The 18767-nt window shown below is 42.5% G+C and overlaps 1 protein-coding gene across 3 annotated transcripts in view; it reads left to right on the forward strand.

Annotated features, from left to right (window-relative positions):
- The window catches only part of PANK1 (pantothenate kinase 1), a 44264-nt gene that overhangs the window by 20329 nt on the left and 5168 nt on the right, over window positions 1-18767 (forward strand). For 2 of the 3 annotated variants that reach the window (XM_066600725.1, XM_066600726.1), the window contains exons 2-5: window positions 2720-3072; window positions 11514-11767; window positions 13732-13908; window positions 15121-15244. In XM_066600725.1, coding sequence (XP_066456822.1) covers window positions 2720-3072; window positions 11514-11767; window positions 13732-13908; window positions 15121-15244 — 908 coding nt within the window. Of the gene's footprint in view, window positions 1-2719; window positions 3073-11513; window positions 11768-13731; window positions 13909-15120; window positions 15245-18767 lie in introns of those variants that run through there. The other variant, XM_066600727.1, reaches the window with a different exon arrangement.

Here is an 18767-nt window from a genome sequence, read left to right on the forward strand (position 1 = left end):
CACTATGGGGGTCACTGTTACTACTACGGCCTATGTGGGGATCATTTTTACTACTGGGGCCACTGTTGGGGTCACTTTTACTACTGAGACGACTATGGGGTTCACTATTACTACTGGAGCCTCTATGGGGATTACTGTTAATATTGTGGCCACTATTTGGGCTCGTTCACACGAGCATAAGTGCATTTTGGTCTTCCAAATACGCTATGTATTTGCACAACTGAAAATTGCTTATCCCCACGTTTTTCAGCTGCTCCAGTGTGTTTTTATTTGTGCAAATACACTGTATTTGTGTACGTGTAAAAGAACACAGGCAGGCTTATTGAAATGCTGCACAAAAAGCGCAGTGAATATACAGGTTTCCTGCAGATTCACTGTGTATTCTCATCCAAACCATTCACTTTAATGGCCTATTGCAGCGTGTAATACGCACCAAAATATATCATGCTACGTGTTTTTTCATGTGATCGCAAAACGCGCGAAAAAATACACTTGTGAACGAGCCCATTGAAATCTATAGGTTCTATTTACTCTGTATTACGCGTACAAAAATTGAATGCGTAATACACTGCGCAAATACTTTCATGTGAATGATTCCTTTCTATACATTTCCAATAGGCCCTTTGAAGGCATCCATGAGGTGGATGTGGCCCTCGGTGAAATTGAGTTTGAGATCTCTGATCTAGTAGTAAACAGTAAAAGGTTCTATTACATAACTGCAAGCTGAAATCTTGAAAATGATTGCAAGGGTTTTAGGGTAGAGATGAGCGAACGTGCTCGTTTAGGACAATTACTCGATCGAGCATCACTTTTTTCGAGTAACTTCCTACTCGGGCGAAAAGATTCGGGGGGCGAGGTGGAGCGGGGGCTAACAGAGGGGAAGCTCTCTCTCTCTCTCCCCCCCCCCCCCCCCCGCTCATCCCCGGCGCCCCCCCCCCCCCCCGAATCTCTTCGCCCGATTAGGCAGTTACTCGAAAAAACTGATGCTTGATCGAGTAATTGCTCTAAACTAGCACAATCACTCATCTCTATTTAAGGGTTCAAATTAACTTGTCCGATCCTTCTTTCCTCCGACATCTGTTGGGAGGCCCCCATACGTGTGCTAGATTCATCCGATCTCACCAAAATCATCCGGTCCTGACGACTGTGGTCCAATGTGTATGGGTTCAAGAGGCCAATTTGATAGAAAGACAATTAATTTTACATACCATGACGTAGACCAGTACAAACTCGGATCCACTATGCTGCCCCTATTTTTGTTTGTCCGCCATTGCATGGTCAAGCTCAGACTCCTGCATAGTGATATGTTACTTAACAATTCATAGTATTCTAGTCTAAGGAATGGTCACACTGCATTGTGAAAGCTCTTTCATTGGTCCCTGTCCTGAGTGGACCTTACGGGCTAATTTCCCTATTGTAAGCATGCAAATTGGGCCACAAGACCTCAAGAAACCTATTTGACAAACTAGTACATTTGACTGTATTTGAATGCCTGATCCCAGTTCTGCCATGCAAACCACTTATCTGCCAGTATATCCTGCATCCTGTTTAAATTGTACAAGGTGTATTACAAATGAAATATAAAGAAAATATCCAAACCCAGGCATCCAGATGCTTGGGGCCCTTTTAGACGAGCTGATTTATCGTTTGAACCGCATCCTGCAGTCTGATTAGACAGGCAGAATGGTTCAGACTTTCATATTCGCTGTATAAGTGAATGAGACGACTGAACAATCAGTAGTTAAACTGAACGGTAATCTTTATGCCTGCGTAAAATGATCAAGGAGCGAATAGCGAACAGTTATCGTTGACTTTTGCTTGTTTGAACGATAATCGTTTTGTCTAAAAGCTCCCTTTCGACAAAGCATAAAAATTGGATAAAAGTGTGAAAAAGCTCAACCCGGGATTGGAAAAATTAAAATCCAAAACTTTATCCGTTTTTAGTTTTAAAAAAATGATTTGATTTGCAGCCACAGCACAAAAAAGCTCTCTTGACACATTTCTGGCGCTACACTACACCCTTCATCATAACTGGTTAGGATTAACCCCTTCATTTGCAGGTTTATTATTACCATGTCATGCCTCACAGGGCAAGTTTTTAAATGAGTCAACAATGCAATTAAAGCCCCGGAAGATTTCCGATGACAGCTCAGTGCTCTGCACGTTTCAGCACTAGAGCTATCCACAGAAATCTTCCGGGGTTTAACTGTATGGTCAGTGCAGCAAGCCCTGGAGAGTTTCCCGGGCGTGCCACTAAAGGGGTTAAGGGTGCGGCGTAGCACCATAAATATGTCAACAGAGCTTCTTGTGCAGTGGTTGCAATTCAAATAATTTTTAAACTTCTGGTCCTTTTAGACGAGCCAATTCTCGTTTGAACAAGTGAGTGATGTCACCGCTAGCTCGTTGGCTCTCGTGCAGCCTGTTTAGACAGGCAGATAAATTGTTGGCTCGTTCAAACGAGAATCATTCAGTCCTTTACATTCACTGTATAAGAGTAAAGTTTTAGACTTTTCAAGCCGTTTTTTCCCCACAATTTACCCAATATTACAAATGATCCTAGCATTAAAAATGGAAATGGGTAGATGGGAAACGTCTTCTCTGACGTTGTGCGTAAGTTGATATTTTCACTAGAAAGCCCCGATGGCAATCTCAGAATATGAATACAATATAACTTTATGCCTCTTTCTAATTTGGATTTTTTTTTTTGCTTTTCCTTCAGCCTTCCCATGGTTTGGAATGGACATTGGGGGAACATTGGTGAAGCTGGTTTACTTTGAACCTAAAGACATTACAGCTGAAGAAGAACAAGAGGAGGTTGAGAACCTGAAGAGCATAAGAAAATACTTGACTTCAAATACAGCATACGGTAAAACTGGTATCCGAGATGTCCACCTGGAACTGAAAAACTTGACCATGTGTGGCCGTAAGGGCAATTTGCACTTCATCCGCTTCCCCTCATCTGCTATGCACAGGTTCATCCAGATGGGGAGTGAGAAAAACTTCTCCAGCCTGCACACTACACTATGTGCCACTGGTGGCGGGGCCTACAAGTTTGAAGAGGACTTCAGGATGGTATGTAGGGGAAAGGGTACAGTGTCACATTTTGTCCCAACAGGGTCTCAAAGTCCAGTCCTAGTAAAACCATGCAAATAAACAATTCATTTTAAAAGCCTGTTTTGCTTACATTGATAAGACATGGGGTAAAGAACGATTACGAGAAAACAAAGTTAAGTGTTGTGAATAATACAGTGAAAAACTTGTCTATCAGAATAATTTGGTGAAGTCAATAGTAACACCTAACTGAACATAGATATACACATTAGAAGAACAGTCAAAAGTTAAAGGGGTTGTCCGAGGCCTTGGGCGGTTTTTCCATGAATAACCTAACCTGTGGATGGGTCATCAGTAGATGTTCGAAGGGGGTCTGCCACTCATTATCCCACCGATCAGCTGATTCCCTGCATCACTGTCAATGTAGTCAGAGTTGGAAGCAGATAGCGCTGACAACACTGCAGCAGCCCTGTTTGGCACTGCAGGTATAGCTTTCATTGAATTCAATGGAAGCTTTGCTTGCAATACTAACCGCGGGCACTGCACTGTGAACAGCACAGTCTGACAGTGGCACCAGGAATCTGCTGATCATCGGCGATCTCAATTGGCAGACCCCCTCCGATCATCTACTGATGACCCATCCTGAGGATTGGGCATTTTTTCTATTGATAACCTAAGTCCTAGACAACCCCTTCAAATGTAAATCCTTTACAAGCTCCATTATAGGAGGGCTATTTTCCTGTGATGTGTCGAGCACTTGCTACATCCAATACTTCCAGCCTTGAAAGAAAATATCAGGATCTTTTTTTTTTTGCTCACAGAATATCACTTCTTTTACATGCAAAGGAGTTAGAGTTTTAGGCAACCTGTAAGTCAGAAGGTCAAGTAGGGTTTCAAAATCTGTTGGGATTACCACTTTATTGTCTGTTACAAGATATGGACATCTAGCTTAGCTTTCTAGTGCAGTAGTAAGTGACCAGGACCAGGCTACCAGTGCAGGGGCTTGAACCAGTAGTCCAGTGCTGACTTTAAAGAGGAGCGGTTGAGACTGCCCACTTGACAAATTGGGTGTCCAATCTAACAGGATTCAGTACAGGGGAATGAGGGCGAATAGGAACAGGCTGTGTTAGAATCAGTGAAGCTATGCAGCCAGCCCCACTGAACTGTGGACATGACAGGTCCTCTGGGTATAAGACAGATTCTATGAGCCGGCATATTAAACTGATGGGCTTATAGAAGCTGACTGCTAAAACTGGGGGTGTGAGTTTTGGATTCTGCTTCCCATTATTCCCTCACTCTGCGATGCCAAAGTCACCGATGAAACACATTTGGTGGCCTACATGGTGCTGGAATAGAATGAGAGAAGCGGTCCTCTCATTCTATACTCGTGCCAAGTAGTCCGTCAAATGAAGATGTTACTTTGACTGCACACATTGAGGGAATGGTGGGGAAAGTAAGTAAAAAAGTCACATCCCCAGACTTGGACTCTCAGCTTCTATAAGCCCATATGTTTAATATATGAGCCCATGGGAGCTGGCAGATTCCCTTTAAGAAGAAATGTTGCCTTATTCCAGATAAAACCCACATGTGTATCTGCACTGGTTTAAACCTTTATCAGGAAAAAAGCAACATTGCTCTTTAAAGTTATGCAAATGGAAAAATGCCACCTACCATTTGCATAGCTTTTTCCCAGGGAGCATTGCATAGCATATAAGACTCACTACATCAGGTTGGCAGTCTCCATAAGGAGAAACTTTATTGCCTTAGACCTACTTCTTAAAGTCAGTGTTAGTTTAATTTATGTTTAGCAAATATCAGGTCAGAGTGATCTCCATGCATCGGTAGACTGGGAAGATTTATCACTGGGGAGCTGTCTTTATGTTTGCATGTACCAGTACAATAGCTCGGTTAACCCTTTCCAATCCACTGTCTGACCTCTGAAGACATTATGATTTAAGGCTGTACAGCTCCGATGTTCGAAGACACCCGTCGGGGTTCTCTTACTGTATGTTTCCAGCCTCTCTGCTGTCAGAGCCTATCCAACATGTCACCTCATGCAGTACTGGCTTTAGCCAGCATATAGCGCCGTTGTATAACGGCAGACAAAGAGTAAGCCCCTAGGAAAACCAGGATACAAATTGGATTGGAAAAGGTTAAAGGAAACAATTACAAGTTTTTCTCTAATTGTTTAAATGAGAAAATCCCATTTGAGCTGCCTCGTGATTGGTCAATCACCGGAGGTCCAGGTCTTCTTACTCCTGGCAATCAGCAGGGGTGAGCTTCGTCTGCCCTTGCTTCTACCAAGCGCGGCGGAATGAGTTGGCGCTATACAAATAAAGATTATTTTTATTATTATTACCAGCCTTCCTAACTTAGTGCTCCAAAATTTAAGGCCAATAATAAGAATTGTTTATTTTTGTAATGGTCTTAAAAAATAGTGAAGATGCAGAAATGTAACCCCTGATAGCTGGACCTCTTACTACGCAACTGCCTTGACTCTACTAACTAGCAAGTTAAAGGCTTGCACTGATTGTTGAATAGCTCCCCAGTTTCCCTTTAAAGTTAGGTATTTCTGCAGCTGATGTATTGCAGTGTATGATGAAATGGGATAGAGGTGTCTGTGGTTATTATGCCACTTCCAATGCAGATTTCCAATTTTTCGTGAATTCTGTCTTGTGCACAAACTTTCTTGCAGTAATGAACCCTCTTATCCAAGATAAATGGCACACCTCAGTTTACACTCTCACTACTTGTACAGTCCTTGACTCTAGATTACAGGCAGCGATAGACAGCAATCAAAGGGCAAAGTAAGTGAAAATATCTCAAGATTTATTAGCATTTCTAAATACTTGTGCTTTCGCATAGGAGGGAAACCTTTATGTAACAGGGAACACAGGTAGGTTTCAACAATTGCATCCACAATTATGGGAAGTGGTGATGGGAAATCACTAAACTAATGGGATATTAGTCACTTTCATTTGAACAATTTTTTTTGAACGAAAAGCAGTAGAGATCCTCAAAAAAAACTAACACAATCACTGGGAAGGTCCCTATTAAAGCTTAACTTTTATTAGCTAAATAACTGAAATAATAGGCAAATACGGAAAATAATATCAGAATACTATTACTGCAGCGACCGAGGAGCGGGCCCTGGCTTTAGGAGACAGCAGGGATGATGTATAGGCTTTGCCATGGTGGCACTACCGTCTACCACCCGGAAGGTAGCTACAGATGCATCCAAGGCGCCTAAGGTGGAGGCTTGCAAACAGGGAAAGTTGGAGGATAACCCACCATATAGATTACCTCATTGCTCTTGAGTCACGGGTGACGCCACCACTCCTTCCTCTGCGGTGAAGCTGTTCGGTGAAATAATAGTCCACACACACACAGAGTACAGTTGAAAACAATTCTCGGAATCGTCTGCAATGTTGCTTAACGTGCATACTCTAATATGAACAGTTCAGTGATACACGCAGAATGGGTAGTGTGACAGGGAGGCAAAACACAGGGTGAATATCTGTGTAGCTCCGCTTCCCTCCAAACTCTCGACCTGCAGTCCTTAAACAGTCTTTAGACCATCCTCTGCACCTTGCCTCCTCCATTCTGCTCCTCAGTGAGGCAAGGTGCAGTTTCTCCTAAAACAACTCTCTCTTAGACTCCCATGGACGGAAATTCCGCGACGGGATTTCCTGTAGAATTTCCGCCGTGGCACGCTGTCATAGGATTGCATTAGTTTATGCAATCCTAAGCAGACAGCCTCAATTTGACCGTGCGAAAACATTCACAGTATTTAAATCACGGCATGTCCTATTTCTGTGTGGGCCGCCTCGCAGAGGCTTGCATAGAAACGTTACCTCTGATGCGCCAGCTCTGCCTTGCGCATGTGCGACTGTGCACCGGCTGGCACATCGCAGAGCTGAGGGAGAAGACGCTAGACATGTAAGTATGAGGTAATGCCGGGGCACGGGTCGCATCCCGCAGCGTGAATCTCGCAGCGGGATTACGACCCGGCCGTGAGCATGAGGCTTTAGGCTGACTCTACAACTCACATTCTGCAAACCTTAATAACGTAAAGCATGGTCATAAAACAGATGCTAACCCTTTCAACGCTGCAGAGGTGCAACACACTTCATGCACACAGACGTTGCAGACAATACAAAGGCATGAGACAAACATGAAAGACATTCTGAAGTGGCCTATAAGTCTGGGCCACCACATTACCACCATACTCCTCCTCGTATATATAACAGAATGGTCAAAGATAGAGTGGTGCTTATGGAAAAAATCTGAAATTCACCTCTATCAAAAAAAAAAAATGGTGGGAAGACAGGACATGACCCAACACTAGCCAATAACTCCCAATCCACCCCTTGATAGACCAGGGGAAAAACGGAAAAGGAAAACTGAGCAGATAATAGGCTGTTTCCTTAATGTTTCATCATGAAATAAATCTCCTTGTATATGTGCAAAAGAGCAAAATATATGCTGAGGCACACGCAGAAAAGTAACATTTGTTCTGCAAACATGCAGCGCTCATGCATGCGCAAATACGCAAACGCTCGTGTCAAGCTGACCTTATTACTCTACTAATTACATGACTTTGAAATCTGTGTTGAGAAATACACATCAGGTATTATGCACGCTAATTAGCCCCCCTGAGACCAATCTATGTGCAGATCTGGAACAACTGTCATGCAGATCCTTGCCAGAAATCAATGTTTAAATGTGTGGCTTTCGACTACGAATTTGCATTGAAATCCACGCCTGATTTTTTTTTTTTTTTTTTAAAGCTGTTTTTTAATGCATATTTAACATGTCAATGTACCCTAAAGCCCTGTTCATGTCTGCTTTTGTAGCTACCGTTTACAATGGAAGCCGTAACCTAACAAACTCCCAGATCCACCCACGGGGCTCAACAGATCGCATTGACTTATAACATGGAATTTGCGATGGTAGCATCTCATGGAGATGTGATCATAGTCTATGGAGGTGTCTATAGGCACTGCTTGTATTTACACTAATGTAAATATACACTATAAACCCTGTGATCATTTATCAGACTCCATTCATAGCTGCAATTGGGCCGAAGTCAAAATTAATAGGGAAGATTCACCAGAGAATAATGCAAAGTAGACGGTGATTCATAAGAGTCATTCAAGTTCCGAATAGACAAATCCCATAATTAGAATTATCAATTAAAATGTCTTAATTAACTCCACACATTTCTTAATTCCTATTTGCTGATAATTCTGCAATTCGAGGTGGAGCTTTACTTTCAACGGAACCTCTCACTGAAATGTCGAAGAACTGGTTGCAGAGCCGCATTTGCAGGCACCGGTTGTAGGAACGAGACTCGTTCTCATAGTTTATAGTTTATTAAGAAGCGGAACACACAAGCATAATCCTGAGTCTGTGTACACTGAATAGAATAATCCTTTGGTCTCTCTAGAAAATAGACAGAACGGCTAAAGAGAGCTGGCAATCTTGCTACCGCTTGTTGCATAGCAACCAAATGAGCATGAAGAGACGGTAGAACCGGCCTCACCAAATGACAATATTCTTACCAAGTGGAACAAAGAAACAATTTGGAGCAAGCCTCATCAAATACACAGCAGAACAGGAAAATATGACTTGGAACTATGGGATATATGGGGATATCTGCTACATATATGGCACAGTTTAGAGACGGGGGAGCAAGGAGCCATAGAGTATCTGGATGGGATTTTCTAGCATACTCTCCAACAGCTACGTATATAGCAAAATTTGAAAGCGACCCTCTAGTCATCAATACCTCAAAATACATGTGAGTAAGTATCTACAAGGCATGATTAACTACCAGTTATCGTGCTCTTTGGTTGCCTTTTAGCTTTGCTCTATTAGGACAGAGCTGTGACTATAGTTTAGCTAATGTTCCTAATCTGAAGTGGTCTGGGACACACCCCTGTCTCATCATTGGTTCAGGTTGCAGAGCAGGCAGAGGGTGTGTCTCCCTGAGCTAAACTATAGTCCCAGATCACAGCTTTGTCCAAATAGAGATTAGCTTTTAAGTTGTTAAAAATGAAATAAACAGGTAATCATTCCCTGTAGGTACTGATTTACATATAAATTTTGAGCTTCTGACTGGAGGGTCCTTTTAATCTTTCCAAGAACTTTTCCAGTTGAGCAGTTGATAAGTTTTGTTGAGTGTGAGAACTGTATATTACTGGCATGCTTTATAGGGCGATATATGCAAATACGAAAGATGGAATAATACCTTTTGTGGCGCCACCTATTGGATGGCAGCATTCCAGGTCATAAACGTGCAGTTGTTTCTAGACTCCCATGGATGAGTCCTGCACTGCTAGCTCTCTAGCTTCTGCAAAATTTAGTAATACTGTTGCGTATCTAGATTCACTTTCGACAGTAGACTTTTTCCAAGACAGGAACCATCCAGATGGCATCTTCTGTAAGTGCTGACGCCGCTAAAAGGGTTTCACCTCTTTATTAATTTCAACAGAAATTATATGAGTACCAAATGAAACTATAGACCTTTCGGACTCCATGTGTACATAAGCTGGTCATCCATGTACTTAACATGCTGGGCAAAACCCTATGAAAGAAGGTGTCCACATTGTGAAGCTCCTGCGCCTCCAAAAGAAATGTGTCACAGGAACCGCCATTTTTTTTTCACCTCTTCCTGCCAATGGTTGCGACTTCTGGGCCCCCTCTTCCGTTATCTGCAGAAGACATTGCATCTCTTTGTATGCTAGGCTATCTGCCATTGTGTCCTTGGAGGCATGTGCACATGGATTGCTCTTAAATGGCTAACATGCACACCATGCTTTCCAATCCCCAGCCAATCTGGACAGGCTTTCCTGTCTATTTAAGACACCCTCCCCCACTAGACGATGCCGGTGCAATTAGTCTCTCTAGTGTGTAAAGCTGTTGTAGTGTTCTGACAGCTCCTCTAGTTTTCATCCATGCTTGTTCCACTCAACTTTCCCTTACTTCTCTCCTGACCTCAACTTGGTTATTGACCTGACTTACTCTGTCTGCTGCCTGCCCTGACTCTTGGTCCGATTCATCATTACAAAAGTATTCCGCCTGTCCTTTTATTTAAATGCGGCAGTGTCATTTTCTGTGTAATTAAAATACATTCTTTGCCCATGATTTTTTTTATCATCATTATATGTGCCACAGTCATTGCTTTTCTCTTCTATATACCTTCCCCAACACATGCCATTTATATTACTGTTGTCCTCTCCTACTTTTGATATAGTGAAAGTGAAGCTGTCATCAATTTCCCCAAGTAAACCAAGCAAAGTGCTACAATTATGACCTACATTATTTTTCCATGTCTTTCTAGAAGCATACTTGAGGATTTGCTGTTTAAATGTTTCCTGTGGCGCATGTTAATTATACAGAGCAGTCCAACGGGCGGGTTGGACCATCTCTGCTAGCCGTAGGTTTTGCCCAAAAGTCTGCCCTCAACCCCTATTATGTGGATGATATACAGAGGGCTGAAATCTCTGCTGCTTTGTACCGTAATCTAGCTGACCATTGTGGGTCATAATAGTGCTTGGTTTGCTTGGGTAAAAAGTGATGACCGGTGCCCTTAAAGCTCTAGTCCCTGAAATCACTTTAACTACAGATGTCAATCCAAGACCAAGCACCTTTTCTGTATTTCCAAGTGCTTATTCTATAGATTCACCTTTAAGCTGAGCAATTCATATCTTCAGTACCTCTTAAAAAGATTTCCTCGATGCATTTTATCATTTCGATGACTACTTCTTGGCACCATTTCCACGGACCTGGTACCACTGTGTTCACAATTCCTATTGTTCCCATTAAGGTCACTTTATCCCTACGGGTCAGTAGTTGTTCTTGTGCACATAACACAGATGCAGCATCCTACCCACGTATTTTATTTGTGTTGGCCTGAAAGGGGAATCCTTCTTTAACTATATATTGATCGATCCGATCGTCTAGACATCAAATTAAACTACTGTGGTTTTTTTAAGAAGTTCTCCAGGACTAATACATAGAATTTATTGGAGTCGGCACGGTAAATGATCATAATTTCTGATATACTTGAGTTAGCCATTTAGTCAATGAGAGCCAGTCTTAAGCTAAAGTTGCCTTCTTTAACATGGAAATCATCCATGGGTTAGGAATGTGCACATAGGTTCCTATGCTATGGCCGTACTACATGGAAGCAAGTGCAGAGCACTCATTACACACTTCATTACAGTTTGTTTTTTTTGTTAGCCCTTTAGTAGCATTTGCCCTAGTGACCCAACAAAGTGCAATGTAGGAATGAATTGCCTCTGTACTTTGCTCATATGTATTTTGTTATGCAATAGCTAGTAAGTCCAGGAGAGCAAAGTGCTGTCTGATATCTCTTTTCCGTTGTATTTGGAGATTGTATCCTCTGCTCCACTTCTTTCTGCTTATTCATTAACTTCTTGTTGTTCTCTTCCTAGATAGCTGACCTCCAGCTCCATAAACTTGATGAGCTGGATTGTTTGATCCAAGGCTTGCTCTATGTGGATTCTGTTGGCTTTAATGGACGCCCAGAATGTTACTACTTTGACAACCCAACGGACCCAGAACAATGTCAGAAGAAGCCGTATTGCCTTGATAATCCCTATCCCATGTTGCTGGTTAACATAGGTTCAGGCGTCAGCATTCTTGCAGTATATTCTAAAGACAACTATAAAAGAGTAACTGGGACCAGGTAAGTGTCCTGTCCTCCTTCTTTTGGGAGACATTCACTGTTATGGGAGTAATAGCTAACAAAGTCAACATTAAAAGGAGGGCACATGGGGCATGTACTGTCTTAGGCCTCTGCCACCTTAAGGGCATAGGGAGCCTCCATCATCACCCTTGTTATATCCTACCAAAGAGAGGAGTAGCCAGACTTGCCTGTGGCTGCCTTTTAAATTGTAAGGGTAAATTTGGATGTGGCAGATGAAATCCACCCGGTTTTCACGAAAATTCCACAGTCTGCTGCAAAATTCACACATGTTACAGGTCAGTTGACCATGTTACATGTCAGGCGACAGAATGAGCATGCTGCAGATTTGAATATCCACAGCATTCTTGTATTTCATGCAGAAAATCTTCGCTACATGTGGATGGCGATTTCTTAACCCCATCCACATATATTGTACTGTAATTTACTGCAGATTTGCGGTGCAGGGTACGCATCGCATATCCATGTCTACACTACCCCTAAGGCCGGCTTAACACGGGCGTAGTCATACAAAATTTGTGTGCACAATACGTAGAGAATAGAACCCACTGACTTCAATGGGTTCTTCACATTTCTATATTATGTGCATGCATTTCGGTTGCGCAAAAAAAAAAAAAGAATGTAGCATGCTCTACTTTCTGCATTTGCGCACCAAAGGTCCCTATAGAAGTTAATGGAGGGCGCGCAGATGTACACGCAATATGCAAAGAGATGTGTGATATGCTGCGTAATTCCGCTGGAGAAAGAACACATCTGTAACGCATTAGACAAATTAGCCTTTTATATCAGTGCATTTGTTTGCCGCATGCAAACAAACATGCCCTGTGGGTGGAAAAAGTACAGTCAAATACATCAATACATGCGCAAAAAAGTCGCGCTGAGTTGCACGCAAATGTGCATACACTTGTGTAATGCCGGCCTAAGGCTGTCGCTGTCAGCAACTGCCATATACACCAATGAAGAGGGTCTAGTTCATATATGCCTACAATGGGAGGTCTGATGGGGTCCAGCTCCCATAGGTGGGATGGGAGTCCCAGCAGATTTTGTTGGGGCCTTCATCAACCTTTAAAGGAATTTATCCATTAAACACATTTATTACTTATCCACAGGATTGCCAGCGAGCACGCTCGGATAAGTCAGTTACTCGGGCGAGCCTCGCTCTTTTCGAGTAACTGCATTCTTGTTCGAGCATGCTCGGGGGGCCAGCAGGGGGTAGCGGGGGAGAGAGTGAGATAGATCTCTCTCTCCCCCCCTCCCCCGCTGCCCACCCTGCTCACCCCCACCGCCCCCCCGAGCACGCTCAGACAAGAATGCAGTTACTCGAGAAGAGCGAGGCTCGCTCGAGTAACTAGCTTATCCGAGCGTGCTCGCTCATCTCTAATTGCCTGGGGTCCAAGAACTCTGATTCATGAGAATGGTGCACGTCAAGTCCTAGTGACTGGAAAAGCTTGCACATATATGTCCACCACTGCATTCACTTTTGTGGGACTAAGGAAGATAGCATTGCATTGCTCAACTTATTCCAGTAAATGGAACAGTAGTCGCGCATGCGCAGGTCATTGGGACTCAACTATTTCTGGAGGTCCCAGCAGTTGGATCATACTCTAATCATCTATCCTGTGTATAGGTGATAAATGTGTTTTAATGGGAGATCTCCTTAACTTGGCCAGGATATTCTCAAAGATAGAAGTCCACTAACTAATTGTACTCTTTATGCTCCAGCGGGAGCAGACTTGTTTCCTCTCCTTTTATTACTGGGGCTTTATAGGGGTCTTTAGTGATACTTGAGGGCCTAATGTAACTGCAGTGTTGGAGTCTGTTGCATGAGTCGCAGTTCTTTCAGACTACAATCACACATAGCAGTTCCAGGGAGGAACAATCCCAAACTACAAGAAAAGCTGTTGCAAATATTGCAAGTGTGTATAAATGTCTTTTTTTGTGTCCAGTCTGGGAGGAGGAACATTCCTTGGCCTTTGCTGCTTGCTGACGGGTTGTGAAACATTTGAGGAAGCTTTGGAAATGGCAGCAAAAGGAGACAGCACTAATGTTGATAAGCTGGTGAAAGACATCTATGGTGGGGACTACGAGCGGTTCGGCCTGCAGGGCTCTGCCGTCGCCTCCAGGTAATCTTTACGTGGAAACTTTATAATTTAATAGTTCTGACTTTTTTTATTTGGCAATGACAATCAAATTTTTAAAAGTTTTTTTTATAGTGATGTAAAAAATAAGAAAAGGGACATATAAGGCAGAGGAGACTATACATTATGTGGTTTTTCATACTTTCACCGCACAATAATGTAGAACATGTGATAATTTGGCACCGATCAGAATAAATGGGTGCCAGATTAAGGGGAATCTGTCACCAACTTTTAGCACTATGAGCTAAATTTATATGCTGAAAATAGTTGACCCATTTAGTCTGGGGATGTGTTATACTTACCTTCCCTGGTGTGAGTGCTAAGCAGTACTACCAATATAAAATTAGAACAGGCAGACTACTTAAGGCCCTTTTACATGCAACAATTATCACTTATTTCCCTGATTAGTTTATGTAAACTCAGTAGCAGCCTGTGCAGGTTCCATTGTCTTTCTTCCTTGCATACACAATGAGTACGTTGTCTTCTCCTGGCAGAGTAAACACTGCGCTCATTGTGTATGAAGGCAAGCAAAAACATTATGAAGCCCCTAAAAAGACTGAACAAATTGCATTCAAATGGAATGAATTCTGAGCAGCTTCACAATGGATTTTATGCTGGCTAAAAAACAGCACTGACAATTAAATGAATAGTGTACGACGGCCCGCGTTTACATACCGATCGCTTTTGGCCTTTTGAACAAATTTTAAGTGATAATCGTTGCGTGTAAAAGGACCTTTAGTGCACCGCTCAATGCATTGAGTGATGCCTTTCAGTGCTGACACTGGGGGAATGGCAGGAGAGGCAAGTATAAGACTTATATCCCTGGACTCAGCAGGTCACCTACTTTCAGCCATAAGTACCCAATGATGGATTCCTTTTTAATCATTTCAATACTTCGTTTCTAATGGTGACACCTATTTATAACCACCACTCAAGGTCCCGTACAGACTTTCATCCAACGTTTTCAGGCTCCTATATGGCAACTCCTAGTTAAGCAGCAATAAAAAGGTGGTGGTGGTGGTGGTGGTGGTGGTGGTGGTGGTGGTGGTGGTGGTGGTGGGGGGGGGTATAAACAAGAATGCCTCCACCGGACATTTAGCATTCAATCTATAAATTAAAGGAGAAAACTAGAAATTAATCAAGTCTATGGTGTTTGCATATGAAATAACACTTTTATCATTGCTGTCCTTTTAAAAGCTTTGGCCACATGATGAGCAAAGAGAAAAGAGATACCATAAGTAAGGAGGACTTGGCAAGAGCTACTCTGGTTACCATTACAAACAACATTGGATCCATCGCTCGTATGTGCGCTCTCAATGAGGTAATGATCACATTGTTGTAAATCTATTCCTATAGGATCTAGAAACTGGTGAAAACTAGAGTTTTGTTACATCCATTCAATTCTGTGCTGTTACATACCTGTCCAGGTAGATCCTTTATAATAGGAAATACACTGCCTCACAGAGAAAATGCACAAAGAAATGTATAAAAGAGAACAGCGTCCCCAAATAGGGGAAAAATACAAGCGGATGTGCAGGAACAGACTCACCTGGTGTAGTGGGGTCACCCCGCGGACTACACCACAACACCCAATAGCCTGAATGGCCTTCTGTATATCGCCTCAATGGGTAGCGGAGAGTCATCAGCCAATGTAGACATCCAATGTAGACATCCAATGTGGAGACGCCAGTTACAGCCGTCCGATCCAATCCAGTGGTCTGGGATAGCGGGTGGGATGAAGAATCAAAAAGAGACACAAAGTACTCAAGGAAAATTTCTAAAGAAAAAACTGCCTAGTAAGCGAGAAGAATGAACAGTAAATTGCCTGCCTCACCAGGGAGGGGCGCAGGCCCATAAGGACCACCGTCAACTCTCTGTGTCCAGAAAGGCAGTATCCAAATGACATGGCTTGAAGTAATGAGAACCGACAATTTTGAGTGGTGAAGTGTTTGCAGCATGTTTATTGGAGGGAACATCAATTAAAATACAATATAAAAAAAATAAAATAATACGTAAAAAAATAAAACTAGATTAAAATATAAAAAGATGAATAAAAAAAGTGAACACAAAACAAGAGGTAATTCTGCAATGTGTTACATCGGGAAGGACTATGCCATTCCCCCTTTTTTTCAAGCAGTCTATGTCCCAAAACACATTAAAGAATTACCCCTTGTTTTATACCCACTTAATTTTTTTTATTATTCATCTTTTCATATTTTAAACTAATTTTTGTTATTATTTTGGTTTAGATTGTATTTTTATTAGTGTTCTCTCCAATAAACATGCTGCAAACATTTCACCACTCGGATCATGTTGCTTCAATCCACATTATTTGGATATGGCCTTTTTGGACACAGGGAGTTGACAGAGGTCCTTACAGGCCTATGCTCCTCCATGGTGAAGTAATGGCCCTTTTACACGGAACGATAATCGTCCTGCTCTGCCTCCATGCCGGTATAACTGGGACGAGCTGCTGGGCATTCATTCTTCTTACTGTCTAATCTGTTCTCCTTGGGAAAATTATCCTTGAACACTTTTTGTTTTTTTCATTCTCAAGCAAAATGTCACATATTGAAGAAATGCTCAAAATGAGGTGAAACTCAACAATTAATTTTCATTTCCAACCATTACATGACTCCTGTGCCCCAATAAACAGGATGATCAGTAAGGAGTGGAACCACCATGTTGGGCGATAGTCATTAATATGACGTGGCATTGATTCAATGAGTGTTGGAGTAGTGCCCTGGAGTACTGTTTACCATGCAGTATTGACCATAGTCCACAGTTCATCTTTAATTCGAGACTGTGGAAGAGCATCCACTCCACATCCCCAGATCTCTCTCCAACTGTGGGACATGATTGGATCATGCTGGGCAAGGAACCACCTGGACACTTTGCAAAGCATGCCTGCTGCTGTTTGTTGTGTGGGGCTACGCAGTAGCCTGCTGCGTAATGGTGTTGGGTAGGTTCTGACGATATGGTAGTGTAACAGGCTGCAGGACTTCATTAACATAATGGCATGCCATCAATGTATCCCTGATGTGTAATAGAGGTGATCGTCTGTTGATACTGATGGTGCTACAAAGTATGGCTCGACATTGACAAGCTGTGTAGCAAATCAAAATGCCAGAAAGATCAGCCCGATTGCCATGTCACCTCCAGACCCTCGCTCAGCAATCTTCATTGCTGAAACAGAATTTTAATTTGTCCTTGAACACCGCACTGTGCCATTTGACACACCTGGTAGCCATGGAGAAACCCTACTAGGGCAAAATACTGGAAGAAATAGTGCTTCATGCAGCACTTTTTCTTCCAGTAAAATGCCAGGCAGCTGAGTGGAAACCGAGCGGACTCCATTTTAGTCAATGGGGTCCTTTCGGTACTGTACTGGTCCGTCATAAGACCGACCCATTTGGCCAGGAAGTTCCCCTTTCCTGCTCCCTGAACAGAGCAGGAAAATAGAAACCCTCCACAGATGTAAAAAAACAGCCTTAAGGCCCATTTACACGTGACGATTATTTCTCAAAATTCATTCAAACGACCGAAAATGAGCAATAATCGTTATATGTAAACGCAGCCATCGGGCACTTTTCATCTGAACGATAATTTTAAGGTGAACTTAAAATCCATCATTCAGCTGCAGAGAGATAAAGTATCTCTCAACAGACCGCATGCTGTGTTCTCCGCAGGAGATTGCATTGTATCCCTGACGACAACAATGCAGCTGTGTACACAGCTGGGCATGTGATTAATCACATGCTGGGCTCTGCAAACAGCTCCTGGAGGCCCTGTTACAAGCAAATAAAGATGATAAAGTGTTAATGGACATTATACAACAACAACAAAAAAATCGCTAAAACTTTCAATCGTTGGAAAGATTATCTTTACGTGTAAATGGGCCTTTAGTAAGTTCTTGTATGCTCCAAGTGGGTGTTTTTTTACAGCACCGCATTGTGTTGTTCCTCCTGGAAACATGTATATAAATTTAACAACTAGATCTTATCATTCCCCTTGTTAATGAAGAAAGTCCCATACACAATTTAACCCTAGACTACCCCCTCCCATCTCCCTGGTCAAATAGGTAGTTAAATGCGAAATGTTTTTTGTACCCCCAAAATGCTGCCGGTAGCCATCTTCCGCTTCTTCTGCTCCGCCGGCTGCTCTTCAATATAACGAGTGACGTCATCAGTCTCCTTGGTTTATGGAGATCAGCGAGTGTCACCTGCATTTAAGCTTTGCTTAGGAAACATTATATGTAAGTCAAATAGTTTTACTGATCCTGGAAGCTTTCTATACAATCACTTACTGCTGACTAGGAATGTGGGGACATTAGATTGTAAGCTCTGGATGGGCAGGAGCCTTTTTCTTTCTATTTGGTGCACAGTGAAAGAAAGCAACCTGATAACGTCTTTCTGCTTTCAGCTTCTTTACAGTGTTGCCTTGTAGCATGGAGTTCAAGCAGCATTGTACAGGGCTATCAAAGCATTAAGAACTTCAGCAGAGTCTTCTAGAAGAACCGCAGCTATATACATCCTATGTTCTTGATGACCATTTCTGCTGTGCATGCTGGGGGGTATCATTCATCCCTGTGTGTCAGGCTCGGGAGCATTCACAGCTCGTGGATAATTTCCATTAGTCATCTCAAATATTTAGATTGCAAATGACTTGGTAACAGTATTTACTGCTTAATGGTACACATCAGTAAATATAGGCCAATTTTAATCCTGACTCTCCGAACAGCCTGGATTTTTGGAAAGCCTGAGGTCGAAATCGCCCTCCTTTTTCCTTATATAAGGCTGGAAGTGCTCTAGATCCTAGATGCTAAACCTGTGGTATTAACCAGT

This window comes from Eleutherodactylus coqui, chromosome 4 (genome assembly GCF_035609145.1).
Source record: "Eleutherodactylus coqui strain aEleCoq1 chromosome 4, aEleCoq1.hap1, whole genome shotgun sequence".
Taxonomy (NCBI): Eukaryota; Metazoa; Chordata; class Amphibia; order Anura; family Eleutherodactylidae; genus Eleutherodactylus; species Eleutherodactylus coqui.